Source organism: Trachemys scripta, chromosome 13 (assembly GCF_013100865.1).
Source record: "Trachemys scripta elegans isolate TJP31775 chromosome 13, CAS_Tse_1.0, whole genome shotgun sequence".
Taxonomy (NCBI): domain Eukaryota; kingdom Metazoa; phylum Chordata; order Testudines; family Emydidae; genus Trachemys; species Trachemys scripta.
Genome location: NC_048310.1, coordinates 27,799,127 through 27,826,981, shown reverse-complemented (window position 1 = coordinate 27,826,981; position 27,855 = coordinate 27,799,127). Strand labels below are relative to the sequence as shown.

Here is a 27,855-nt window from a genome sequence, read left to right as displayed (position 1 = left end):
GATGCAGAACTGAGGCATACAGAGATTGAGTAACATTTTTAAGTGTCTAGGTGGTTAAGGAGCATAAAACTCATTGTCAAAAGTAACTTCAGCTCTTAGGAGCCTAAGCCTCATTTACTTTCCATTAGACTTGGGCTCCTAAGTGCTCCAGTTCCTTTTAAAAATGGGATTTAGGTTTCTGAGGCTATGTCTACACTGGCAATTGAACGACAAAACTTCTATCTTTCAGAGGTGTTAACCCCTCCCCCGAAAGACAAAAGTTTTGCCATGACAAATGCCAGTGTGAACAGCGCATTGCCGGCAGGCGAGCCAACAAACAGTGGCTACACTGCACAACTTTTAGCAGCACAGCTGTTGCGACACAGCCATGTCGCTAAAAGCTGTGTAGTGTAGACAAAGCCTAAGTCGCTTCAGTACTTTGGCCATTTTTACCTTAAGTGACATTCCCAATGTCACAGAGAGACTGTGGCAGAGCAAGGAATCTCGTGAGTCACAGATCTGAACTTCAACCATTAGACAACCCTTCCGCTTGACAATAGCTTCTCTGTTAAGAATTAATCAGATCTGTATACAGCAAGAGAAATGGCTAATTTATTCCTGTTGGGTTTGTTGCTTTGGTGCACAATAGCAGCTCTCAGGTATACCCACCCCAGTCTGTTGTTCCATATAAAAAAAGTCTCTCCAGGGCTCGAAAAGGAGTTTCCTTTTAAGTTGCATCTCCAGCATTCCCTGTTGTGCAGTCCTCCCTAGGTGCCACCACTGTAGCTTCTTTCAGCCGCCTTCCATTGCTCTCAACATATACTACAGTCCAGGGAAATTCCCTCCCCTCTTATTTAAAGGCACAGTACATTTTAATCACAGTTGCTCGTCACGTCAGTAAGCTCTATTGTTCCAACTCAGGTGTTCTTGTCACTCAGAACTGATGTATTGGTTGTGTGTATGGGGATGTCTACACAGCAGCAGGGAGATTGCTTTCCAGCACAGGTAGAGACACATTTGCTGGCTCTGCTTGAGCCACCCTGCTAAAAAGAACAGGAGTACTTGTGGCACCTTAGAGACTAACAAATTTATTAGAGCATAAGCTTTCGTGGACTACAGCCCACTTCTTCGGATGCATTCAGAGTGCATCCGAAGAAGTGGGCTGTAGTCCACGAAAGCTTATGCTCTAATAAATTTGTTAGTCTCTAAGGAGCCACAAGTACTCCTGTTCTTTTTGCGGATACAGACTAACACGGCTGCTACTCTGAAACATGCTAAAAAGAGCAGTGGGGCCACGGTGGAACAGTGGAGGCTTCGGCTAGCCATTTGAATACCATTTTGCCTGATCCCCTGAGTATGTGCTTGTGTGGCTAGCCTGACCTGTTGCCTGTGCCACTGTAACCACACTACTCTTTTGAGCATGCTAGCTGAAGCAAAGGTAGCACATATCTGTCTATCTGCTCCGGAAAGTGCCTCGCAGCTGCTGTGTAGACATGTCCTGTGTATGTATCTGAATGTGATATCACCCTTTGGTGGCTAACCCACAACATGGTGAAGAGACTTGTACTACTGCCTGCAAAAGGAGGTCTGTGTTTATGGAGCTGGAGGATCAGGGCTCTAGTCCTGGCTCTGCGCTTCCAACACACATTCTTTATAGCATGTCATGAACCCTGTGCTGCTCTCTCTAATGCATTCACCCTTGTGCAGAGAACCAGCACAAGACCTACACACTGCTTAAGACCCACATAAGCCCTCTGGACACAAGATAATTTTGCCCTAAAGGAGGGTGTAAGTGGAAAGGTAACAGGCCACAGCTTTATTAAGGATAATGACGTGACAGCAGAGCATAGAAACACCCAGATCGTGCTTGCTGAATTACACCACTACCTGTCTGATTTCCTCCAAATTCTCCAAGCCTTTTCCATGGGATCAAACAAACAGGAAGGCTCTAAGGTCCCATCTACGGAGCAACACAGCAGTTCTTTGAGTAGTGTCCCCATGGGTGCTCCACTGTACGTGTATCTGCACCCCTGTGCCTCTGATTGGAGATTTTAGGTAGCAGTGTCCATTCGGCCTGCACATGCACTCTCCCTCATGCTCTGCCTTGAGACTATCTAGCGCTGTGCGGGCGAACCACCCTCAATTCCTTTTCAACCGCAAGACGGAGCAAGTAGCAGGCTGGTTTACTTTGAATCTATGACCACTTACTCTCTTCTATATCTGTCAATGACGTCAGCATTTCTAGTGGCCATCACCTCAGCATGACAAATAAGGGAAATAGCAGTGCTGATGGTGCACCCACCCTTCATGGTCTTCTTTAAAGACAAAGTCACTTTGAGGCCGCACTCAAAGTTTCTCCCCAAGGTGGCCTCATCCTTCCATATGAGCCAACTCATCCACCTCCCCACCTCATTCCCCAAACTGCACCGTGACAACAGGGAGGCCATACTACACATGCTTGACATTAGGGGAGCCTTAACATTGTATTTGGACTGGACAAAGCGCTTGAGGACATTTTTTTTCCCCCTCAATTGCGAACAGATCCAAGGGCTCTGCAATATCAGCTCAAAAGCTCTCCAAATGGGTCTCAAAACTATCATTATCCCTCAGGAATTTGCATGCACTTCACGAGATCCATTTCCCCCTTGGTCGCATTTGTTAAAGATGTTCCCATCTCAAAAATCTGCAGGGCAGCAATGTTTGCCTCCGCTCATACACCTCTACCGCTCATACACCTCTACCTCTATCTCGGGAGCCAAAAAAATCTTACCGTGTTATAGGTGAAACCACATTATATCAAACTTGCTTTGATCCACCGGAGCGTGCAGCCTCGCCCTCCCGGAGCACTGCTTTACCGTGTTATATCCGAATTCGTGTTATATTGGGTCTGTAAAGGGTCCAGACTCACCCCTGCGGCGCCTCCTGCTGGTTGTCCAGGGAACTAGCTCACCAGCCTCTGGAGCGCCCTCTGCAGGCCAGTGATCCTCCTGTCCTCTTCTGGTGCCCGTGTCCCTCCCAGGACCTGGTGCCCCTATTACTGGGATGCCGCCCCCTGGCAGTACCCCACAGATCTGGGTCTCCCCTCCGTGGGGAACCCCCACCCACTATCCCCACCTTGCCTCAGCACTAGGCCACTGCCAGTCACCATCTAGCCCCCGCACCCTGGGGCAGACTGCAGTGTAGGCCATTCATCACTGGCAAGGGGGGTTTGGACCTGCTGCCTTGGACTAGCCCTGGGCTGCCCTCTGCAACCCCAGTACCCCTTGGCCTAATACTAGGCCGCAGCCTGGGGCTTTCCAGGCTGGAGCTCCCCTGCTCCACTACAGGTACCCTATGTCTAGCTCCCTGCAGCCCGGCCCTTCTCTCTCTGAAGGCAGAGAGAGACTCCTGAGCTCCTGGCTCCCAGCCTCTTATATAGGGCCAGCTGAGGCCTGATTGGGGCGTGGCCCCAGCTGCAGCCACTTCCCCCAATCAGCTCAGCCTTCACGCTGTCTGCTCCCTGGGCTATCTCAGGCCCTTCCAGGCAGGAGCAGGTGTCCACCCTGCTACAGGGTTGCATTATATCGGGGTAGAGGTGTACTTTCACAGAACACTACATGATTACTCAAGACTCAGCTTCTCATGCCATCTTCGGCTCCACAGTATTAACATCAATGATAGACTCTACTCCGAAGTCCTAGCCCTCCATAGGGGATACTGCGGTGAAGTTACCGACAGTGGAGCACCCATAGGGACAGTAGTCGAAGAAGAAGAGGTTATTACCTCGTGCACTAATGATGGTTCTTCAAGTTAAGTTCTTCAGCAAGTGAAGGCTCAGCTGAAAGTCTGATAGAATGTAACAAAGTTTCTGGCTAGTTTTGTATGAGGAAGTGGGAAGACAGTGTCTTGTAGGGACGTGAAATTATATTTATGTGTACACAGTTTTAGTTCTTGTGGGTGTTTGTCTCTGTCTGAGAGATTGGAGCAAATGTAGTTGTATCTTAGGGCTTGGCTGTAGATAGTAGATTGTGTGGTGTGTCTTGGATGGAAGCTGGAGGCTTTATTTCTGTTAGCAAAGTAATTGTCTTAACAAATATATCAACCCTATCAATGTTCGCTTAGGAGACTGTGCTACCTAGGTCTTTCAGTTTGTGACAAGCTATATCTTCCTTTTGAAAACCGATCATGAATTCATAGCTTTGGGGTTGATCGTCATAGCTGCTGCATGAGTACATTTCTGAACTTGCCTTGTGTTATGTGAATGATAAACGGAGAACAAAGTGTGATTTATATAGCAGTTTGGCTAAATTGCTCTTATTAGAAGGAAAAATACATTTATTGAACGTATCTAGTCTGGAATTATCTCTTCCGTGATGATGATGAATGCTTGCAGCTTTGTAAACATGCTGAACATTAAGTTGCTAAATGACTGTATCACTTTGTGATTGATTATCAAGTTTGGCCACGTAAGCATCACGACCCACACATATATCTCACAGTCTGCCTGCATTCTGAAGCCTACTTAATGCTCTTTTTTTCTAATTAAACTTTTATTGAATTTTCTTCTCCTTTTAATACTTGTTTTGATTCTGTTATGCGCAGATGACAAAAGACTTGCACCAGCCATGTGATTCCCTATTTTAGAACAGTCCCACTTTGCAGGATTAGCCATTTTTAATGACTTTAATCTCCTTTTTGAAAGTGATTTTTCTCATTCTGTTACATTCCTTTGATTGCCTTAATGTAGAATTATTATTCTGCTGGAAAAATCACTATTGCCAGGCATGTCACACCACATTTCAACTATGTCTTCCCAGTGTAAAATACTCCAGCAAAATTCCCTAACATTTTCTTCTTGGCTCATTATAAGGCTTTTCTCAATTTAAAGTGGCAAGTTAAAATTAACAGCGTTGTTTTTCATTCCATAAAGAGATAAATTATAATGAGTTTTCCCTCCAATTTCTTCGGTTTTAGTGTTTGGATACTTTTAATGTTTTGTTTGTAAGGAAGTCAAAGTAGATTGTGTGTGGGAGCAATAGCTGTCCAACTATTTTTAAATTCTAAAAGGCAGAAAAAACAAATATATTAAAAGGAAAATAAAAGTCGAACACTTAAATCAATAAAATGTCTAAATCAAACTGACAAAATGAGACAGTCTTGCTTTCGACTTTATGTAAACAAACAAAATTTTATTTCACTTGAATCCATATTATAATAATCACAGCAGTTTCTTTGCATATCATTCAGAAAGTAACACCATCTTTCTTTTATTTAAAATAAAATTAGTCCAGTATGCGAGGAGGGCAGCAGTAGGAAGGGAACTCTGCTTTTCAATTCTTAGCATCTTCCTAAAGTTGTTGCCATGTCCACCTGCTGTGTTTTGGGATAGATCAGTCAATTTCAGACAAGTGTGAGAACTTCTTAAACATATTTGTATCGCTGAGATAATGGACTAACTTCATTGCTGGCACAAGCACATATAATCATATTTAAGTTAACGGAGTTGTACTGGGTTATGCTAGCAGTGAATTTGGCACATTGAATTTGCAGATTGTAAAAGAGGCTGTGGATGCTGAAGCTGATTTATTCATCAAAGTAGTTTAAGCCTATGTGATTTTTTCCCCTGCTTTCCCTCTTCGGTCATTTATGCCTGTATACCAATATGCAGCAAAATATTTACAGTCTTTGTGATAATAAAGTATGACATTTTAAATGCCTATTTTTACAATAATTTTTATTTAATGGCAACTTGTTACAGTTTAGGCCACAGCCAGTTAACTTACAGAGTAGTAATATTGTGGGGTTTTTTTCCAGTAGAAAAAAACTGTAGGAGTAGCAAATTCACCATGTGCTGCCCTAGTTCAGGCCCTAGCATCCCCCTCTCTCCCTTTTGTCTCCATTCCCCTTGAGGAGCCCAGCTGGCGTGAGCTGGGAATTAGTGAGCAGTGATCTACCGGTACCTCCCCACTGAATCTAATCCAAGAAGCTGGCAGCCAGCTGAATCCTTCCAGTCAGAAGGGCCCATTAATGCAAGTCCCTAGGGAGGCTGCTCCTCCTTTGCTTGGAGAGAGAACCCCTGTGAATGGGGCTGACATCAGAGAGAAAGAGAGAGGCTGCTCAGAATGAAGAGCGAACCTGGGTCTTCAGTATGGCATGCAGTAATGTACAATAGAATCGATTTAAATATGGAGCATATTATATAATTGCTGATACAAAAAGATATTAGGTGTTGGTTACAGGATGAGAATAGAACGATTAAAAACAAGTCTCTGTGAAAATCAATGGATGAAACTTCGTAATGTTCAGGCTCAGCCGGGCTCTGAAGTTTTTGTTTAATATAAGAACATTGAACGTTCTATAAGTGTAGGTCGCATGTTGAGAATTAGAGTACGTTTCTGTAATGAGACTAAAATACTGTTTTCATGACATCAGTCATTCTGGAGTAGCAGGATTGGTTAAGTCAAGATGAGGACATTGTAGTTGTACTGCGTAAGGAGAGAAGGCCATCCTCCCACACAGTGCAGTGCTAGAAAAAATGCAGCACATTTTTGCTAGATAAGTTGTCTTGTGTATGATTATTTTTATATAAAGTAATGCAAATCCCTCTTTTCCTGGGATGTAAAGGCAGACATTTGACAAAGAATACTATGGTACGGGGCATAGCTTCTTGTATTGATGATATCCTCATTAACTGAGTTTTTCTTTGAGAGCTACTCTACTGTACATGTGCTTTACTTTGGTGAAGCTGTTTAGTTGGCAGACAAGTGTATGGGTGGCAGCCTACATGCATAGTTGCAGGTTTTTTTTTGTTCAGTTGTAATAATAGCTGAAGTAGAATCATTAAATGTTTTAGAGGGTAAATGTTTGTGTTTGGAGAAATGGTTCCTTTTTGCATTTCAGTGCTTTACCGACCCCTCCTCTACTCTCACAAGTTTTACACTGTTCTTCGTTCAGGGTTCAGTTTTATATCAGACTAGTGGCATCTTCACTTAACTTGACATCTTCAGCATTCTCTGTGGAATGATTACATTTGCACTCATTTTGTTCTCTTTCTGATGAATAATTCAAATTATGAAAAATGCTAATTTTTTATGTATTTTCTTAAAACAACCATTCTTCTATTCATTGTGTTTCTTTATGGAAATACTGATTTATGAAATATTTTCTAAAGCCTCATCTTTGAGTCATGGAAGTGGGAGCACTCTGTCATTACAGGCTTGGCTGTGCTGTTGTTTTGTTCCTGAAGTTGGTTTTCTGGTGATGACACACTCGAAATCTCCAAAGATTATTATTAGTCTTTGCAAGTATTGCAAGTCTTTTTATTGCAATCGGACAACATTACCTTTCTAAGCCAGCAAATATGGTAACAATCAAAATTTCTTGACAGATTCAACTGAGTATTCTCAAATCTGTTGCTTCTATTTCACATGGATGTCGAATTCTGTTTGCTTTTTCTACATGTAACCGCTTTTGTGCAGCCTTTTAAATCTGTTTCAATTTCAAATCAGAACTGAAAATATTTTGTTAAAAGGAGATGTTACTTAAAATCATTCTGATGCATCATTTTAAAAAATCCCACAAAATCACCGGTGACCACTTAATACTGAAGCTCTTAGACATGTTTGCATTTCTTTGCTTCACAATGCATTTTATTTTCTCTACTCATTGTTTGTTTTACAGTACAGTGAGTAGTTAAGCCTGCTAAAGAAAAAGGCTTTATATTAATGCTATATATTTGCATATTCATAAATTACATAACAATATGTGCTTCTTTTCCTCTTTCTCAAACATCCTTTAAAATTCAAGAGACATTTATGTCTTTTTTTTTTTTGTTCAGCCGCTGATTTTTTTTACTGTAGTAGCAGAAGCCCATAGTGTTGTTGAGAGGCTTTGTCCTTATTTCACAGATGCACTGGGAATTGTTTTTAATCTCCTTTCTGCTTTCCCATTACAGATGGTGATGACGACCCACAACTCTCCTGGGTGGCTTCATCTCCCTCCAGCAAAGATGTTGCATCACCCACTCAGATGATAGGAGATGGGTGTGATCTCGGCATCGGGGAGGAGGAAGGGGGGACTGGCCTTCCATATCCCTGTCAGTTTTGTGATAAGTCCTTCATTCGCCTGAGCTACCTTAAAAGGCACGAGCAGATCCACAGTGACAAACTACCTTTCAAATGTACCTACTGTAGCCGGCTTTTTAAGCATAAGAGAAGTAGGGATCGCCACATAAAGCTTCACACGGGGGATAAAAAGTACCATTGCCATGAATGTGAGGCAGCATTCTCTCGCAGCGACCACCTCAAAATTCACCTGAAAACCCACAGTTCGAGCAAGCCATTCAAGTGTACTGTCTGTAAGCGTGGGTTTTCCTCCACCAGCTCATTGCAGAGTCACATGCAAGCTCATAAAAAGAACAAGGAACATATGGCAAAGACTGAGAAAGAGGTGAAGAAGGATGATTTTATGTGTGATTACTGTGAAGAGACATTCAGTCAGACAGAAGATTTGGAGAAGCACGTAATGACACGCCACCCACAGCTTTCCGAGAAGGCAGATCTGCAGTGTATTCATTGTCCTGAAGTATTTGCAGATGAAAACTCACTGCTTTCCCACATTCATCAAGCCCATGCCAACAAAAAACACAAGTGCCCTATGTGCCCCGAGCAGTTTTCTTCAGTGGAAGAAGTCTATTGCCACTTGGATAGCCACAGACAACCTGATTCCAGCAACCATAGTGTCAGCCCTGACCCAGTCTTGGGGAGTGTGGCGTCAATGAGCAGTGCAACACCTGATTCAAGCGCATCGGTGGAACGAGGCTCCACTCCGGATTCCACTTTAAAACCGTTGAGAGGACAAAAGAAGATCAGATCAGCAGAAAGAGAGGAAGGCCAGAACTGGTCTAAAGTCACCTACAGCTGCCCTTACTGCTCCAAGCGTGACTTCAACAGCCTGGCTGTCCTGGAGATCCATTTGAAGACCATTCATGCAGACAAACCTCAACAAAGCCACACATGCCAGATCTGCCTTGATTCCATGCCTACGCTGTACAACTTGAACGAACATGTCAGAAAGGTGCACAAAAACCATGCATATCCCATGATGCAGTTTAACAACATTTCTGCCTTTCACTGTAACTATTGCCCTGAGATGTTTGCAGATATCAATAGCCTACAGGAGCACATCCGCATCACTCACTGTGGACCAAGTGCTACCCCTCAAGATGGTAACAATGCCTTCTTCTGTAACCAGTGCTCCATGGGCTTTCTGACGGAAGCATCCTTGACTGAGCATATTCAGCAAACTCACTGCAACGTAGGAAACTCAAAATTGGATTCCCCTGTCGTTCAGCCAACACAGTCTTTTATGGAAGTTTATTCTTGCCCTTATTGCACAAACTCCCCCATTTTTGGCTCCATCCTGAAGCTTACAAAGCACATTAAAGAAAACCACAAGAACATTCCTCTAGCACACAATAAGAAGTCAAAAGCAGAGCAGAGTCCAGTTTCTTCTGATGTTGAAGTCTCTTCCCCTAAAAGGCAGCGGCTTTCTGCTAGCTTAAATTCAGTTTCTAATGGTGAATACCCATGTAATCAGTGTGATCTAAAGTTCTCTAATTTTGAAAGTTTTCAAACTCATTTAAAGTTGCATTTGGAGTTGCTTTTAAGGAAACAGTCTTGCCCTCAGTGTAAAGAAGACTTTGATTCTCAGGAATCTCTCCTGCAGCACCTCACAGTACACTACATGACAACATCTACCCATTATGTATGTGAGAGCTGTGACAAACAGTTTTCTTCAGTGGATGATTTGCAGAAGCATTTGCTGGACATGCATACTTTTGTGTTGTATCACTGCACCCTTTGCCAAGAGGTTTTTGATTCCAAGGTATCTATCCAAGTGCATCTGGCAGTCAAGCATAGCAATGAAAAGAAGATGTATCGTTGTACAGCCTGTAATTGGGATTTTAGAAAGGAGGTGGACCTTCAGATCCATGTAAAGCATAGCCATTTGGGCAATCCAACAAAATCACATAAATGCATCTTCTGCGGAGAGACCTTCAGCACTGAAGTAGAACTGCAGTGCCACATCACAACCCACAGTAAAAAGTACAACTGTAAGTTCTGCAGCAAAGCTTTCCACGCTATCATCTTGCTGGAAAAACATTTGCGGGAGAAACATTGTGTCTTTGATGCTGGGGCTGAGAATGGTACAGCTAATGGCATGACCCCAACGAATAAGAAGACAGAAGCTGCAGATCTCCAGAACATGTTGATGAAGAATCCGGATACTTCAAACAGTCATGAGGCTAGTGAAGATGATGTAGATGCTTCTGAGCCAATGTATGGTTGTGATATTTGTGGGGCTGCCTATACTATGGAAGTCCTTTTGCAAAACCATCGTTTGAGAGATCATAACATCAGACCTGGGGAGGACGATTGTTCTAGGAAGAAAGCAGAATTCATCAAAGGTAGCCACAAGTGTAACATCTGCTCAAGGACCTTTTTCTCAGAAAATGGCCTCAGAGAGCATATGCAGACTCATCGAGGTCCAGCTAAGCACTACATGTGCCCCATTTGTGGGGAGCGCTTCCCATCCCTTCTGACCTTGACAGAGCACAAAGTCACTCATAGCAAGAGTTTGGATACAGGAACATGCAGGATCTGCAAAATGCCACTGCAGAGTGAGGAGGAATTTATTGAGCACTGCCAGATGCATCCGGATCTCAGAAATTCCCTCACCGGGTTTCGCTGTGTTGTCTGTATGCAGACAGTCACCTCTACCCTTGAGCTGAAAATTCATGGAACGTTCCATATGCAAAAATTGGCAGGAAACTCTGCAGCCTCTTCTCCCAATGGTCAGGCTTTGCAGAAACTCTACAAGTGTGCTTTGTGCTTGAAAGAGTTCCGGAACAAGCAGGACTTGGTGAAACTGGATGTTAATGGCCTGCCATATGGCCTGTGTGCTGGATGTATGACCCGGGGCACCAATGGACAGTCTTCAGGCTTGACTCCCCAGGAAGTGAATGAGAGACCATGTGGCAGTCTGAGGTGCCCAGAGTGTAGTGTCAAATTTGAAAGTGCTGAAGACCTAGAGAACCACATTCAGTTAGATCATCGAGACCTGACACCTGAGACTAGTGGCCAAAGGAAGGGTACCCAGACATCCCCTATTCCCAGAGTAAGTATGGTACTGCTGAACTTTAGCATATCTTATTGCACACAATGTAGACTGCTACAGTGACTATACAAAGCATTTAATAGGATTAAAAATTCAAATTTTATAAAATGAACAGTAAAAAAAATACCTTTTGAGAATGACCTGTGCTATAAACAAAGCATAGCACTGCACAGGCAGAAAATAGGTGTCACACTGTTTTGTAGACTTCTTAGTTATGTATGGCAGAGTATCAGGGTTCATACTGCGAGCCTACCTTGAAGTTTTCAGCAGAAAGTTGAGCTATAGCAACGTTTCATTAAGAAGTCAGGGTTGTGCATAAGTATAGGTATTTCTTGAGTTCACAAATCTGCAGAAACTCGGGAGACTTTCATGGAAAAAGATATTTTCAATATCCAGGAGAAAGGAATTCTAAGTAGTTTACTACATCCAGGAATGAGTTAATTAGAATGGATGGTAAGAGGCTTGTTTTCTTTATATAGCCTCTTGGCAGAGGTGTCTACTTTATTTGTGGTGTTTGATGAACATGTGACCAGGCACCAAATATGAGGAGGAGGAGGTTGGAATGAAAGATTTAGTGGAAGTCCCTCAAAATTTTGCATGGCCTTGCATAAAATTTGAGTCACTGCTTCAAAGAGGTTAGTTGTCTTGCTATATGACCTTGAGAGATGGATATGAGCCCTGCTTTCCTGGGGGCAGGGGCAGGGGCGGGGCTTTCCTCATTTTGTGTGTGTGTGTGAGAGAGAGAGAGAGACTGACCTGTAAAAACCTATGGGTAAGAAAGATACATCCTTACAAAAATTCAAAAAAGAAATATAAACAGTATCATTATGGCTCAGATGCCATACTGGCCACATTGATACTCAAATAATTATTAGCAGCTGTTGAATCACCAGAGGATATTGCACAGCAGTATTTAACTTGTGAAATCTGGAACTGATTTGTTTCCTTCCCTTAATGAAAGTAGTTTTCATATGTGATGTGAAAATTCTTGTAGAGTGTACAGGTGAAATTCTTGAGAAAAAAAGTCTGTGAAAACTAACTCATCTGCTGTCTTACATCTTTACTTTTAAGATTTTTGGCTAATTTAGTATGTAAGCAAGCCTTTAGAAGCCTGCTCATGAATTCTATCTTGTCTGCTGTTTATGGTGTCTTAAAATTATTTGTTGAAATTTTAGTTCATGGTTGGGCCAGGTTACTTCTTACACTGTGAAGAACAAATGGAATGAGAAATGAATTTGGGAACTCTTCTCAGCAGACCAATAGCAGTGACAGGAATACTAGTCACACCACTCTGACACTTTGAATTAAAGATAATTGGGTGAGATTTTCAAAAGTATTTACTAAGGGAGCTGGGCATCCTGCTCTTGCTGAAAAATCCCAGCCATAGACTCCACCTTACGTTAGTCTGCTAATTAAAGCATCCCCAAATTACTCTTGATGCAGTGGGCAATAACAGACTTGAAGGTGCTGTTAGAGTACACTGAGCGAGCAGTTTAGTAAGTGCAAGAAGACCTCAAGTAAGTCCTGACAGTGCAGACAGAATGGGCTCGGATAGAGCTGTTCACAGTGCATCCTGTCAGTGTTTCGTAGATTGTGTCAGCATCCCAGGTTCAATCTCAATGAAAATTTGTTTTTGTTTTACTTTAGTACAACTGGATATTGTTCCCACTGGGTCAAGTGAATATGTGACTAGACCTGCCTCCAGCTGTGATATACATCTAATTCTGCAGAGGAATAAAATAAGGAATGGAAATATCCCTTCCTTCAGTGTGATGTCTCTTGAGAGTTCAACTGAGTCTCTGAGTAGGTCACTGTCTTCTTTCTACTTCTCAGTTCTTTATTTCCTTCTAAATTCTCTGAAACAGGCCTATTCTTTTCTTTGGGACTAATTCCTTTTTCATATGGCTGTGCACACAGCCTAAAATATTACATGCTCTTCCCCTCATCTGTCAGGAGTGGAATACATTGCCGTCTTCTACTCTAATTTCTTGCTTTAACTCTCTCTTTTCAGTGAGAGCTTCCATACCTGTTCTCTCAGGGGAGAGTTTAAGTTCTTCAACAAGGTAAATGCTTTGAATTTCATCCCGCGAGGGCAGATTTTAGTTCCTTTGTAGAAGATAATGAAAAATCAGCATTTGTGCCTATACCAAATAGCACCTTAAACAGGTGCCTATGGCCTGCGGCCTGCACATATGCTAATGCCTGAAACTGTATGGTGTATACACCAGTTACTTGGAATAATTCATGATTTTACCTTTACTGATGGCTAGTATACCTGAACAGTGATATCAGCAGGCTAAGTAACTGTCAGTGCTTCATTTTGGGGATTAAACACGCAGTTTGGGTCTGTTAAAATGTTTTTATAGCATAAGGATCTTTAAAGAATTATGCTCTTTTTGGAAAATAATAACTTTCTGTAGTATTTTAAGAACAGCAGTTTGTTTAACTTTGCTTGTCATAAACAAGCAGTGGGGCCACTAGACAATCGAGGTGCTATAGAAGCACTCGAGGAAGACAACACTGTTGTGGAGAAGCTAAATTGATTCTTTGCATCGGTCTTCACTGCAGAGGATGTGAGGGAGATTCCCACACCTGAGCCACTTTTTTTAGGTGACAAATCCTGAGGAACTTTCCCACATTGAAGTGTCAATAGAGGAGGTTTTGGACCAAATTGATAAATTAGACAGTAATAAGTCACCAGGAGCAGATGATATTCACCCAAGAGTTCTGAATGAACTCAAATATGAAATTGCAGAACTACTAGCTGTTACATTACCTATCGCTTCAATCAGCCTCTGTACCAAGTGACTGGTGGATAGCTGGTGTAACACTGATTTAAAAAAAAAAAGGCTTCAGAGGCAATCCTGGCAATTGCAGGCCAGTAAGTCTAATTTCAAAACCAGGCAAATTGGTTGAAACTATAGTAAAGAATAGAATTATCAGACACATAGATGAACACGATTTGTTGGAGAAGAGTCAACCTGGCTTTTGTAAAGCGAAATCATGACTCACCAATCTATTAGAATTCTCTGAGGTGGCCAAGAAGCACATGGAGAAGGGTGTTCCAATCAATATTGTATACTTGGATTATCAGAAAAACAATGAGGAGTCCGGTGGCACCTAAAAGACTAACAGATTTTTTTGGGCATAAGCTTTCGTCGGTAAAAAACCCACTTCATCAGATGCATGGAGTGAAAATTACAGATGCAGGTGTAAATATACTGACACATGAAGAGAAGGAAGTTACCTTACAAATGGAGAACCAGTGTTGACAGGGCCAATTCAATCAAGGTGGATGTGGTCCACTCCCAATAATTGATGAGGAAATGACAATACCAAAAGAGGGGAAATTGTGAGACGGGTACCCAGAAGTCACCTACTACAGGACAGGCCCAACAAGGAAAATAACAGAACACCACTGGCCATCAAGTACATCCCCCAGCTAAAACTTTTTCCAGCACATCATCAACGATCTACAACCTATCCCAGAAAGCGATCCCTCACTCTCACAGACCTTGGGAGGCAGGCCAGTCCTCGCTTACAGACAGCCCCCCAACCTGAAACAAATACTCACAAGCAACTACACACCACACCACAGAAACACTAACCCAGGAACCAATCCCTGTAACAAACCCCGTTGCCTATTCTGTGCCCATATCTACTCTAATGACACCATCAGAGGACCCAACCGCATGAGCCACACCATCATGGGCTCATTCACCTGCACATCTACTAATGTGATATATGCCATCATGTGCTAGCAATGCCCCTCTGCCATGTACATTGGCCAAACCGGACAGTCTCTACGTAAAAGAATAAATGGACACAAATCGGACATCAGGAATGGTAACATACAAAAGCCAGTAGGAGAACACCTCAACCTCCCTGGACATTCTAGAACAGATTTAAAAGTAGCCATACTTCAACAAAAAAACTTCAAAAACAGACTTCAAAGAGAAACTGCAGAACTACAATTCATTTGCAAATTTAACACCATTAATTTGGGCTTGAATAGGGACTGGGAGTGGCTGGCTTACTACAAAAGCAATTTTCCTTCTTTTGGTATTGACACCTCCTCATCAATTACTGGGAGTAGACTACATCCACCCTGATTGAATTGGCCCTGTCAACACTGGTTCTCCACTTGTAAGGTAACTCCCTTCTCTTCATCTGTCAGTATATTTACGCCTGCATTTGTAATTTTCATTTCATGCACCTGAAGAAGAGAGGTTTTTTTACCCACGAAAGCTTATGCCCAAATCAATTTGTTAGTCTTTAAGGTGCCACTGGACTCCTCGTTGTTTTTGTGGATACAGACTAACACGGCTACCCCTCTGATACTTGGATTATCAGAAAGTCTTTGGATCCCTCACCAAAGGCTCTTAACCAAGCTAAGCAATCATGGGATGAGAGGGAAGGTCCTCTTGTGGTTCAGTAACTGGTGAAAAGATGGGAAACAAAGGATAGGAATAATGGTTAGTTTTCACAGTGGAGAAAGGTAAATAGCAGGGTCCCCCAAGGATCTATACTGGGACCTATGCTGTTCACCATATTCATAAATGATCTGGAAAAGGTGGGAAATAGAGAGGTGGCAAAGTTTGCAGATGATACAAAATTGCTCAAGATAGTTAAGTTCAAGGCTGACTGAGAAGAGTTACAAAGGTGGGTGACTAGGCGACAAAATGGCAGATTAACTTCAGTGTTGATAAGTGCAAAGTAATGCACACTGGAAATCATAGTCCCAACTATTCGTAGAAAATGATGTGTCTAAATTAGCTGTTACCCCTCAAGAAAGAGATCTTGGAGTCATAATGGATAGTTCTCTGAAAACATCTGCTCAATGTGCAGTGGCAGTCAAGAAAGCTAACAGAATGTTAGGAACCGCTAGGAAAGGGGGATAGATAAGAAGACAGAAAATGTCATAATGCCACTATATGAATCCATGGTATGTCCACACCATGAATACTGCATGCAGCTCTGGTTGTCCTATCCCAAAAAAGATATATTAAAATTGGAAAAAGTACAGACAAGTGCAACAAAAATTATTAGGGGTATGGTACAGCTTCCATATGAGGAGAGATTAGAAAAGACTGGGACCATTCATCTTAGAAAAGAGATGACTGAAGTGGGGTTATGATAGATGTCTATAAAACCATGAGTGGTGTGGAGATAATGAATAAAGTAGGTGTATGTACCTGTTAACGTAACTCAAGAACCCTGGCAGTAGGTTTAAAACAAACCCAAGGAAGTATTTCTTCACATAACACACAGTCAACCTGTGTAGCTCATTGCCATGGGATGCTGTGAAGGCGAAAAGTATAACTGGGTTCAAAAAATAATTCGATAAGTTCCTGGAGGACAGGTCCATCAATGGCTATTAGCCAAAATGGTCAGGGACTCAATGCCAAGTTCTGAGTGTCCTTAAATGTCTGACTGCCAGAAGCTGTGGCTGGCTAACAGCAGATAATTCAGAAAATGGCCCTGCCCTGTTAATTCCCTCTGAACCATCCGGCATTGTGCAGTGTCAGAAGACAGGATACTGGGCTAGATGGACCATGACTCTGACTCAGTTTGGCCGTTCTTATGTTCTAAGGTAGCTAAGCTGAGTGGATTGAAGAAAATCTCTCTTCTCCAGTCTCTTGTTGGCATGCTGTACAACAGGTAAAATGCAATTTTTTATTCAGGCTTTTGTAAGTATGCAATACAAGCTGAGTAGACTGCAGCTGTCCAGACAAGAATTATTACTCTATAATTCTTGATCACTTCTACATTTCTTTTTTTAAACACTCTATTGATCTTTCTTTTTAACACAGAAACAAACAGTTGAGGGTTAGAAAAATATATAGTCATAGAGAAACTACACTGAGATTAGATTAAAAACAACAGGAACACACATTTTGGTAAGCAACCGAATGTATTGATGTCCTTAGTACAAAGGTGGAAAGGAAAGGATCTGTATAGATATAAAAGCTACTCTGGGTGCCAAAAAAAAAATCACACTGCCAGTTATGCTTAAATCAAGCAAGTGAGAGTGAAGGCTTTTGGGAGAGACCTTGGAGAAACTTAAAAGTGCAGTAGAAACCCCAAGGGCAAATGAATATAAGGATAGTTTGAAAAAAAGAAGGTATTAACAGCTGATGGATGAAAAGAGAGGGGAGAAAGAAAAGATACAGCAGGAAAGAGAGAATCCATATATACCGTTTCTATATGTATATGTTTATAGTTCGGGTTGGCACACTTTCGCTTTCTGAAAGGGTATGCAAGGACTGTTTTTGTTGTGTTCAGTGTGGATGTTTCTACTGATTTTTTTCAAAGTCGCTTGGAGGCAGCTGGATGAGGATCTAGAACCTGGAAGTGTTAGGTGCACTCAGAGATCTTGGAATAGGTATTTTCTACCAATCAAAATAAATTAGAGAAAATACATACACCATGCAGTCTAATGCTGCATTCTCTGCTTGTTTATCAGCTACCCTTGGTATCTGAAATACATATAAAGAAGTATTATCTATGTAATCGTCTCTTTCTGTCTCTCTCAGGTGTTTCTAAGGCACCAGTCTCAGTGGCATCTAAACATGGCATCCAACAAAGTTATTTTTATTTGTGTCAAATCATAAATCATAGAAGTTTCTGCTTTCTGTTCAGGAAATGTCTTCATCTGAGGCCTGCATTAATAGTTTTCAAGGCATATCAAGCATATTTCATTCCAAATATCATCAAAAGGGATACATAAAATAAGCTCTAGTTGTGGAATCTTACCACTTTGTAACATCACCACTTTCAGCAGTATTTATGATTCTTATAGTTCTTCTTGAATTATTTCAGAGACAAATAAGGCTAAAGTTTCCTCTTCTAGGAATTTCTTAATGTTTCCTTCTGTTGAATATGGGTATTGTAGGCTCAGCTATAGCACAGCCCATCCTGAGGACTCTTGCTGCTTTCCCTTTTTTGAGCCCTTTTGTTCTGTCTTGGTCACGTTAGAATTAATGCTTTCATTTTTCATTACAAACACTGTATATCAAGTCTCCGTTTTTCTAGGAAGTGGCTTCATTTGTGAATAATCACTGATAGGCTCTTCTTACACATTTGCTGGAAAAACAAGCGTGGCTAATGTTTCCACCCAGAGGGGCATGCCTGGTTGGTTTAGTTTTGAGACAGATGATGTCTGGATGCATATTTTTAATACTGGAGAAATTAACTTCCCACGCTCAAAAATGTAGCAATTTCTTCTTTATGGCACACATTTCTCGTAACTTTATTGCTATAGCTATAAAGAACAATAGTTGTTTAACATTGACAGTGGCAAACACTCAGGACTTCAGGTCAATAGCCATCTTCATTTGCATTGCTCTATATGACCCACCTAAAGTAAACATGTTAAGGGAACGAGTTGAGGGGACCTGGAAAATGGGGTGAACAGATCCTGTTTTTTGCTTCATCACTCAGTTCTTTCTCTTTCCTACTCACTCTTCTGGTAGTTCCTTCCCCAGGGCCGGCTCCAGGCACCAGCTTAACAAGTAGGTGCTTGGGGCGGCCAAGGGAGAGGGGCGGCATGTGCGGCAATTCGGGGGCGGCAGGTCCCTCACTCCCTCTAGGAGCGAAGGACCTGCCACTGAACTGCCGCCACCGATCACGGCTTTTTTCTTTTTTTCCTAATTTCCTTTTTTTTTGCTTGGGGCGGCAGAAATGCTGGAGCTGGCCCTGTCCTTCCCCATTTTTTTTCTTTCTCTCTTCCCTTGTAAAGATACCTGAATGGAGGAACGTTTTCACTTCCTATAGAATAGGATTTTACTTCCAGGGTTAAAGGAGAGCAATCTGGAAAACCCATGGGAACAATAGCCATTTGTGTGTGTGTGGGGGGGAAACCATGACCCCATCACCCAAAAAGTCTTATGTTGTTGTTATTATTATAATTATTATAATTTATAAATTATATTATTTATCATTCTGTTATTCCATGGCAGAAGAGGAATTAAGTATCTTGACCCCATGAGGAATTTAAGCCTGCTCTTGAAAGTCAACTCATCTCATTCAGAGGTGTGCTACATGCAGCCCATTAGCCCCTCAAGCATAAACTTTTTCTTAGTGATAGAGCTGAGATGGAGATTGAAATGTACCCTCTCACTCCAAGAGGCAGTCTGTCCAAGTTGGGATTTTTGTATGTTGGATGGGTGATATGGGGAAGTTTGCATTCACTGCCTGGGCTAGGATAAACAAAATTACAGTCTCCAAGTCTGGCAATACACATCTTTCACAAGCACTAAAATTCACAAGAAAATTCTTTATAAATAAATACAATGTGTTAACGTAATTTTAAAGGTCTGAATAGTGAGTTGAGCTGAACCAGTGTCCCTGTTAACTAATGAGTTAATTAACTGATGAAACATTTTGACTAGAGATGGATCTAAACCAACACCCTAGATCCAGACTTAAAAGTTTTTGGAGGAGGGGAAGATTTCACATTTTGAATGTGGCCATTTGATTTCTCCAATGTTTTCCAAGGTGAACTTGTGAGTTAGGGATACCTGTTTGTGTGTATGAGTGTGTATATGTACACGCATGCACGTATATATGTCTACCTGGTTTATGTAGGTAAGTGTGTTTGTATGTTTGTACTCATGCTCGTGCACTGGGACGGACTCCTGGAAAGCAGTGCTTCAGAAATCCAACCTTTTTTCCATTTGTAACCCACATTTTAGGCTGGACTCTGAGAGGCAGGAGGGAAGGGGGGACATTTCTGAGTCATCTTGGTGGTTTATATCCAATCCAAACGATTTCCCTCTGCACAGGTGCTGTTGGCTGGTTGAATCAATTTTCACCCAACAGCATATTGTTTTATCCTATTATGATATTTTCTCTCATGTTACAACATTTAAACCAACCATAATGATTTACAACACGTAAGGCCCTGTGTGTGTACCAACATACATACACATTATGTACAGTATGCATTGTGTGTACATAAAATTCATATAAACAGAGAGACAAGGTGGGTGAGGTAATATCTTTTATGAAACCAACTTCTTTTGGTGGAAGAGGAAAGCTTTCGAACTACACAAAGCTCTTTTTCAGGTCTGGGAGAGAGACTCAGAGCGTTATAGCTAAATACAAGGTGGAACTGATTGTTTAGAATAAGTAAAACACATATTCTAAGGGACCATTCAAGGTAAAGTGTCCTGTTAACATCCCTGCAGTCATAAGACAAAAAAGTGGGGTTAGTGGGCTACAGGTTGTTGTGGTAAGCCATAAATCCAGTGTCTTTATTAAGACCATGATTCTTAATGTCTAGCAAAAGTTATGAATTTAATCTCCTAGGCTTGTCTTTTGAAGGTGTTGTACAGGTTTCCTTTGAGGACAAGTACTGAGAGGTCAGATATGGCGTGATAGTTTGGTAAAAAGAGTTCACCCACGGGTGATATGATGTTTTTGTCTTTTATCATTTTTCTATATGAGTTCATTCGAAAGCATAGTGATTGTCTGCTTTCACCCACATAGTTGTTATTGGGACATTTAGTGCAATGGATGAGGTACACCACATGTTGTAATAGGCAGTTAAAGACCCATGGATTTTAAAAGGTGTGTTGTGTGGGATATTGATCACCGTAGCAGTGGAGATATGTCTGCAGGTTCTCCATCTATTGTTCTGGCAGGGTCTGGTGCCACTTTGAGTTGATGGGTCCTGGTCTGTGGGGAGCTTGCTTCTGATGGCGAGCTTGGCAAGGTTGGGGTGTTATTTTGAAGGTCAGAAGATGGGGGTTGAGGAAAGATTTCTTTTAAGATGTAGTCCCCATCGAGTATGTGTTGTAATTTTTTGATGATACCTCATATGGGTTCTAGTGTGGGGTGGTTGGTGACAACTAGGGATGTATGATCAGAGGTTTTTTCCCCCTTGTATTGAAGCAGGTTCTCTTGGGCTATTTGGATGGCCTGTTCCATGATGTGATCTACTTCTCTGGTGTGTGGTGTCCTTGTTTAGCTGTGATGCTCTGAGTTCCTTTCCAAGATCTGAAGAAGAATTCTGTGTAAGCTCAAAAACTTCTCTCTCATCAAACAGAAGTTTGGTCCAGTGATTGATATTACCTCACCTACCTTGTCTCTCGAATATCCTGGGACCAAAACGGCTACAACAACACTGCAAACATATAGACAGGTGTACCTATTATTATGGTACCGTGCCACATTCATTAATCTCGATCTCCAACCTGTTGCTGAGGTGCAATGTAGTTATGAAAATACTGGTAGCACCTATTTTTTTCTCTCCTCAGAAAAGCGTTCAAGGCAATTGGCTCCCGTACATGGAGGGTGAGGCAGTAACTTGCTACACTCCTCCAAATCCTTGGATTTATTACTGCTGCCCTGGCAACTGGGTTCATCACATGGGCTTTGGGGTGGAGGGAATGCAACAAGAAATAATTTAGATCTAAAAATATACACAAATGTAAATAATTCAAAGTGCTGGGAATCAACTACAAAAGTGGGATTCTAACATTAATGGCTAATGATGAGAACGTGGTGCGCTCTTTTTTTTTTTTTTAAACAGTGACTAGACTCACACATTATGAGGCTGTCCATAGTAGGAGTTGGAGAGGCAGGCCCTGAGTACTCATGGCACAGTGTGATAGGAGCAGAAAGAGCCACTCCACAATATTACTGTGGTAATAATTTCTTCCTAATAAACTCTATGCAGAAGGGGCCCAGTTTTTCTAAACTGCACGTGCACAAATGCTTGTGAAAAATGTGCACCTCATTTGTGTGCTCTGTTGCAGTAATTAATCATACATATTAAGCATGCAGTTATGCATTTATGTTTTAGATAATCAGTGTTTGTTCAAATGTGCATGTATTATGTATATTTTACTCAAACCCACACGTGAACACATTTTAATATTTTAATATTTCTACATACTTTACAAATATCTAATCCAATTTATCTTTTCTAGGCCTCATTAGCTCCCCTAAAAATGGCATTGGGAGACGTTGTAGAGAGATCTGTAAATCTGCACCAACTAACTTCTTTCTCTTTTCCCCAGCACTGGTGTTTTTTGTTTTAACTTGGAATTCCTAAATTGTCGAGTGAATTTTATTCTCTACAAATTATTTCTTGGATTCTTTCCTGTCACACCGCCAGAGCACACACCACTTTCAATCTGAGTACAAACCCCATTTTCCCTGTTTGAATAAATGGCTTGTGTAATTGCATCTTCACACTGTCTCCTGGTTTCTGCAGCTAAGCCTCATTAGTATGACATTATGACACAGAAAACAGTGTAAGGAAATTATTTTTCATATTACTGTAGGATTTGCAAGATTTCTAATAGGAGACCTGTACAAAATATATTCACACCTTCCTTTCCCTGAGGTACTACTGGTCTTGGGCCTATTGTACTTTGAGTTTCCCTCAGTACAGTAAAAAAAATTTAAGTTGATCTTTTTCTGAAAGCAAACAGATCTCCTTTTAAAAGTATTTTGTTTCCCTGCACAGACGTTTGTACTGCTATGGGTAAAGTGTCAATAATAGAGGGTATATGTCATAATCAAGTTATCAGTTTTTCATGTACTCAGCACTGAAACCCTGATTTAGGCTATCATTTGAAATTTTTGCTTTGAGATTAAAGTCCTCTGAAGGCAAAATATTAGTACATCGAGTTTTCATTAAAAAAAACTGTGCAACCTTGGTATATGGAAAAAAGGATTAGGTAGGAGAAATGTTAAGCATATGTAATGGGACGTATTTTTAATCACATCTGCTCTATGCTACAGTACAGTTTTCTCTAATCTCTTTTTGGTTATTAAACAGAAAAAGACCTATCAGTGCATCAAGTGCCAGATGACCTTTGAGAATGAAAGAGAGATACAAATCCATGTTGCAAACCATATGATTGGTAAGAAACTCTTTAAACCAGGCCTCTCATAGGCTACTTGTTTTTGTTACTCTTTTTGAAATTCTATTCTAATCACTTGTTAATATTCACACTGTTTTTTTAAACTTTCAAGGCAAATGGTTTAGATGTAATGATTGTTCATTTCAAAGCTTTTTAAATGTGTGGTTGTAAAAGTATTACTGCTGAGCTTTTTCTACCCTTTTGAATCCTCTTGTAGCATTTTCACTTATATTAAAATCAAACTTTTGACAATATCTTACATTTTATAGCATAAATTTTCCTCTATCCATGTAAAAAGTACTTGCCAGTTGTCAACCACTTAGGAGCAATTATGCTTCAATTTTGTATGTCATGACATTGAATAGATTTAATGGCTCACATTTTCCCAGTTAAATGTGATGAATTCCTGAGGCACATTGTCAAAACAAAATGCTTAAAAAGTTATTTCAGTGCTTTTCTTTTTTTTTTTTCTCAAACAGTTCTGGACTTTAGAAGGTTCAACTTTTCAGATGTTCAATTTTTTTTTTAAAGCAATACCTTGCTGAGATCCCTAGCATAACAAGCTGCACTCAAGTGTTATTGTAATCTGAAGAGTGGTATTTCTGTTGCAGCTGTATGGTCATTTTCTGACAATTGCAAAGAAGTATTTTTTCCTCTCTGTACAGATGTTATAAATATATGTGATGGCCCAAGAGATCAGTTTATTTTGATGCATAGATGACAAAGGAGTTTCTTATACATGTCACTCTAGGTATATGTTGTAAGAGATCCTTCAAGGACCCTACAGTGCACTTTATGTGTCCCATATGTTCATGTGCAGCATTTATCTTAGATAAGCGTAATGGTTTTCCTAGAACAATTTTACATTTAGGACACTATTCTCCCCTCAATTCAAGTATATAACTCCCATTATCATTAATGTGAATTATGCCCAAATATTGAAGGAAGAATTAAAGACTGACATAAAGATTAAAAAAACCTCTTTATAAATGCAAGATATACACTGTCAGTCACAAGAATTTCCATAGTAGTGCTAGGCAAGAGTTTCAAGTCTGTCAAATAGAAGATGAAGATATCTAAGAATGTTAGCGTTTGTACCAGGTGTTAATGTAATCTCTGGTTTGCAGACTTGAAGGGTGAGATCCTTGCTAATTGGACCACAGTGATTTCAAAGTCTTCCCCCACCCCCACCCCCACCCCCACCCTGCTTTTTGTTAAGAAACCTGAAAGAGAGGTCTCCTTAGGAAAGCTGATATGTGCTTTTAACTTAAGCTGTAAAACAGAGGTTGATAATCAGTGATCTAAAACTGTGAAGTGCATGGGATTCTGCTATCAATGTACTGTTTGATTACAGACAGAATTGTTTTATGCTTTTTGAAATAAGTAACTTCTTTAACTTACAGACATATGATATATACACTTCATACATTAATTATTGTAAGACCAAAGTTCTGCTCTCTGCAGTAATAACTTGATGTCTATATGGTAAAGCTTGAATTCTAATACCAGAAGTGTTGGAAACTGTGGCGTTGGTATAGGATATGTGGAGCTGAGAAAAGTGTGGTGCCTCTTTCTGGAAGGGCTGCAAATGTCAGTTCCTCAGAATTGTAAGTAAGTTAGAGTGCAAACTTCAGAAGACTGTAGAAAACTACAGGAACATAGTCCCAGTATGGGTAATGGATTTCCGTTCTGTAGGACTAAGCTGTGCTAAATACTAGAGTGTGCCAAGGCACGAATTGAGTATCGCATCCGATTTCAAAGGGCCACATGCTTCCCTCACTTGAAAAACCTACAGATTGGGAGTGACTTGGAGGAGCTCCCCAAGGTTCAGCTCACAACTGTCTTTTGGTTGGGTTTAGAAGATCAGAGAAGAGTTGAAGAATAGAAACTCTGATGGGAAACCAAGCTTCTCTCAGGCCCTGTAGATCCTGAGCAACTCCACAACACTCTGTGGCCCCATCTCACCCAGGAAGCATAGCTGACTTAGGGACTATTCTGCCAGTGAATTTACTGCTGGCACTTGCACATGACTGAAGGATATTGAAGGTATGGGGAGAGCAGTTATAGCTCATTCCACCACCAATGACTCCCGCATATGTTTTTAATGCTAATCCAGTATTTCAGAGCCATGAATATCATGGACAGTGATTGCTTCTCTGGTCTGCTCATAGCCCATCTACTCCAAAATTTGCACAGCCCTGTGCTGGGCCCGTCCTATGGATGAGGAGCCCTAACAATGCTTGTTTTACTCCCCTTCATATACTATAGCAGAGGAGGGCATGTGGCTCCTTATTAGTAAAGTAGTTTTACTTATAATAAATGTAATGGGTTAAAGAGTTTTTCATTTTACAAATCTAGCCCAGATTGGTGGGCTGCCTATTCAGTAGCCTCTGAGAAGTGAGTTGGGGGTCTTGCTTGAATCCCAGTGGACCAAAGTCCATATTACAAAAACCACCACCATGAATTGTTACTTATTTGGAGCCCTGATAGAGAAATTAGGGATTTAAATTGGCAAGGAGACTGCCCACCCTAGTCTCCAAGTCAGGATGGAGGCATACTGGTGCACTAGTGTGCCAGGGAAGCTTGGATTGTTGCGGCCCATGGTGCATGTGCCCAGTGGCTAGAGGGGTTTAGTCACTAGATCTGAAAGTCCAACATCTTTCAGCGGCACTAACTTTTTTTCCTGTCATACTCACATGCACACAAAACAAATGATAAAAGTGGCTTTCAAAACTCATACTTATTCTTTTCAAATAATTGTCAACAAAATGATCTATGCCTTGTAATACAAGACACCTCCGTAGCATGGTTAAATAATTACATTAGTACTTCTTACAATTTAGTTTTTAAACAGTGCCAAGTATTTCATCCAGTTAACTGGGCTGCATCTCCCTCTTTTACTTCTTGGCTGTATACTCAGGAGTTAGAGGCCCTGGTTGTAATTCACTAGAGTAGGTTGAAATTTTCAAAGGAGTATGGAGGAAATTTTCCACACTACTCCCACGCACTGCTTTGAAAAACTACCCTTCTGCACTCTAGCCCTTCATATCCTGTACCCAACCACAGAAGCATATTGAGTCCCATGCAGAGTCCCTGGAGACTGAACAGACTGGATACATCCCTGGAGCAGGTATATGGTGAATGTTTTGTTTTATTTTAAGCTACTGTAGGCTGTAGGAAGGTTTTCAGCCACAGAGTCAGGCCCCTTTAGTCGTGATTAGTTAGGAAGGGGTCTGGGGTTTTCGGGGTGGAATTTTTAGAAAGCAGAATGTCTTTGAAACATTCCACTGATTGGGGCTCCTTTGAAACATTTCTGTCCACAGAGAAAGGGGATCCCTCTTTGAAACATTTGCCAGCATTGGGGAGTCCACCCAGGAGTATATCAAAAAATGTCTGTAGTTCTTGCAGTCTCTGTACTCCTTACCTCCTATTGTGCTGACCTGACCATGTTTCAAGCATTTCTCCTATTCCCCCACCTACCACTGCCTCTGATGTGCAGTCTCTATGAGATGCCTAGGAGGATGGGCATGCTAAGCAACTGGCTCCACCGGCGGGAGACGTGAACAACCATGGCAACAGCAAAAATCACATAAAGCTCTTAATAGATCTTTCTTCTATGGCTGAGGGAGCAGCAGGACATTTGAATATTCAATCATTTGGCCACTGATAGGTCCTTGTGCCACATTTGTGGCAAAGCATTCTCTCTAGATTTATCTCAGTGTATTTATTTATTTATTTGGATTTTTACTAGTCTAAGATAAGGTGTCCAGTCAACATAGTGGACACCCTTATTAATTTTTATAAGTACACACACAAATATACAGCCCAATCATCTCTGTATATTCTTCCCAGCCCCTCCCAATCCGTTGTGTGTATAAAGGTCAGGATTCTTCTGGCAAACTATTTTGAGAGCCATAGAGTGTGAAAATGGGCAGATTATTGTAAACTAGAATGGACTCCAGAACCTGTACTTCATTTGTGTTGGGGAATACATAAAGCAGGAGGCCCAGTTTATTCATTTTACTGCTGTAAGGGACAATAGTGCCAGTCGTATTGAAATAGCTTTGTCGTCTGGATCTTGGACTGCTTTGTAGACTTAGGGCTTGTCTACACTTACCGGGGGATCAACGTGCGGCAATCGATGCATCAGCGGTCAATATAGCAGGTCTAGTGAAGACACGCTAAATCGAGCGCAGATCACTCTCCCGTCGACTCCTGTACTCCACCTGAAAGAGAAGTGCAAGGGGGGTCAACGGGAAAGCGTCTCCTGTCGACATAGCGTAGTGAGACCCTGTGGAAGTAGATCTAAGTACGTCGACTTCAGCTACTTTAGTCACATAGCTGAAGTTGCATAAGTTAGATCGATCTCCCCCCGTAGTGTAGACATGGCCTTAGCATCCTCTGGCTTGGACGATGGGGAACTACCAAATTACCTAACTGTATTGATGAAGGAGGCAAAAAGAAATTTCAGTGCAAAAACAAAAGTATGTTGCTGAGCAATGAGCTTGCAGTGTGTTTTTAGTGATATTTTTGATTCAGGTAACACAGGATCCCAAACATCTGTATAACCTAATCTGTAATAAAATGCCACTGATCCCTCCTGAATATTGTGTTTCAAGTTGCGGAATTGTTTTTCCAGGATCACAAACACATATGGAATGTATATCATCTACATTTTTTCTGTAAATTGACACAAGTATTCTAAATAAAACCATGACCAAAAATAAGAATAACTAGTGTAACAAATTTGTGGCTAAACCCAAAGAACTAGGATAATACACAGACTTTAAAAGACAGCAGTGTGTAGAAAGTTGTTTTCACATTTAAAAGAGCTATTAAT

The 27,855-nt window shown here is 41.2% G+C and overlaps 1 protein-coding gene across 7 annotated transcripts in view; it reads left to right on the top strand.

The window, feature by feature from the left end:
* ZNF423 (zinc finger protein 423) overlaps nt 1-27,855 on the top strand; it is a 319,770-nt gene that overhangs the window by 193,554 nt on the left and 98,361 nt on the right. For 6 of the 7 annotated variants that reach the window (XM_034788253.1, XM_034788252.1, XM_034788251.1 and 3 more), the window contains 2 exons: nt 7,913-11,136; nt 22,931-23,015. In XM_034788253.1, the coding sequence (XP_034644144.1) occupies nt 7,913-11,136; nt 22,931-23,015 (3,309 nt within the window). Of the gene's footprint in view, nt 1-7,912; nt 11,137-22,930; nt 23,016-26,054; nt 26,146-27,855 lie in introns of all 7 variants that reach the window. The other variant, XR_004647973.1, reaches the window with a different exon arrangement.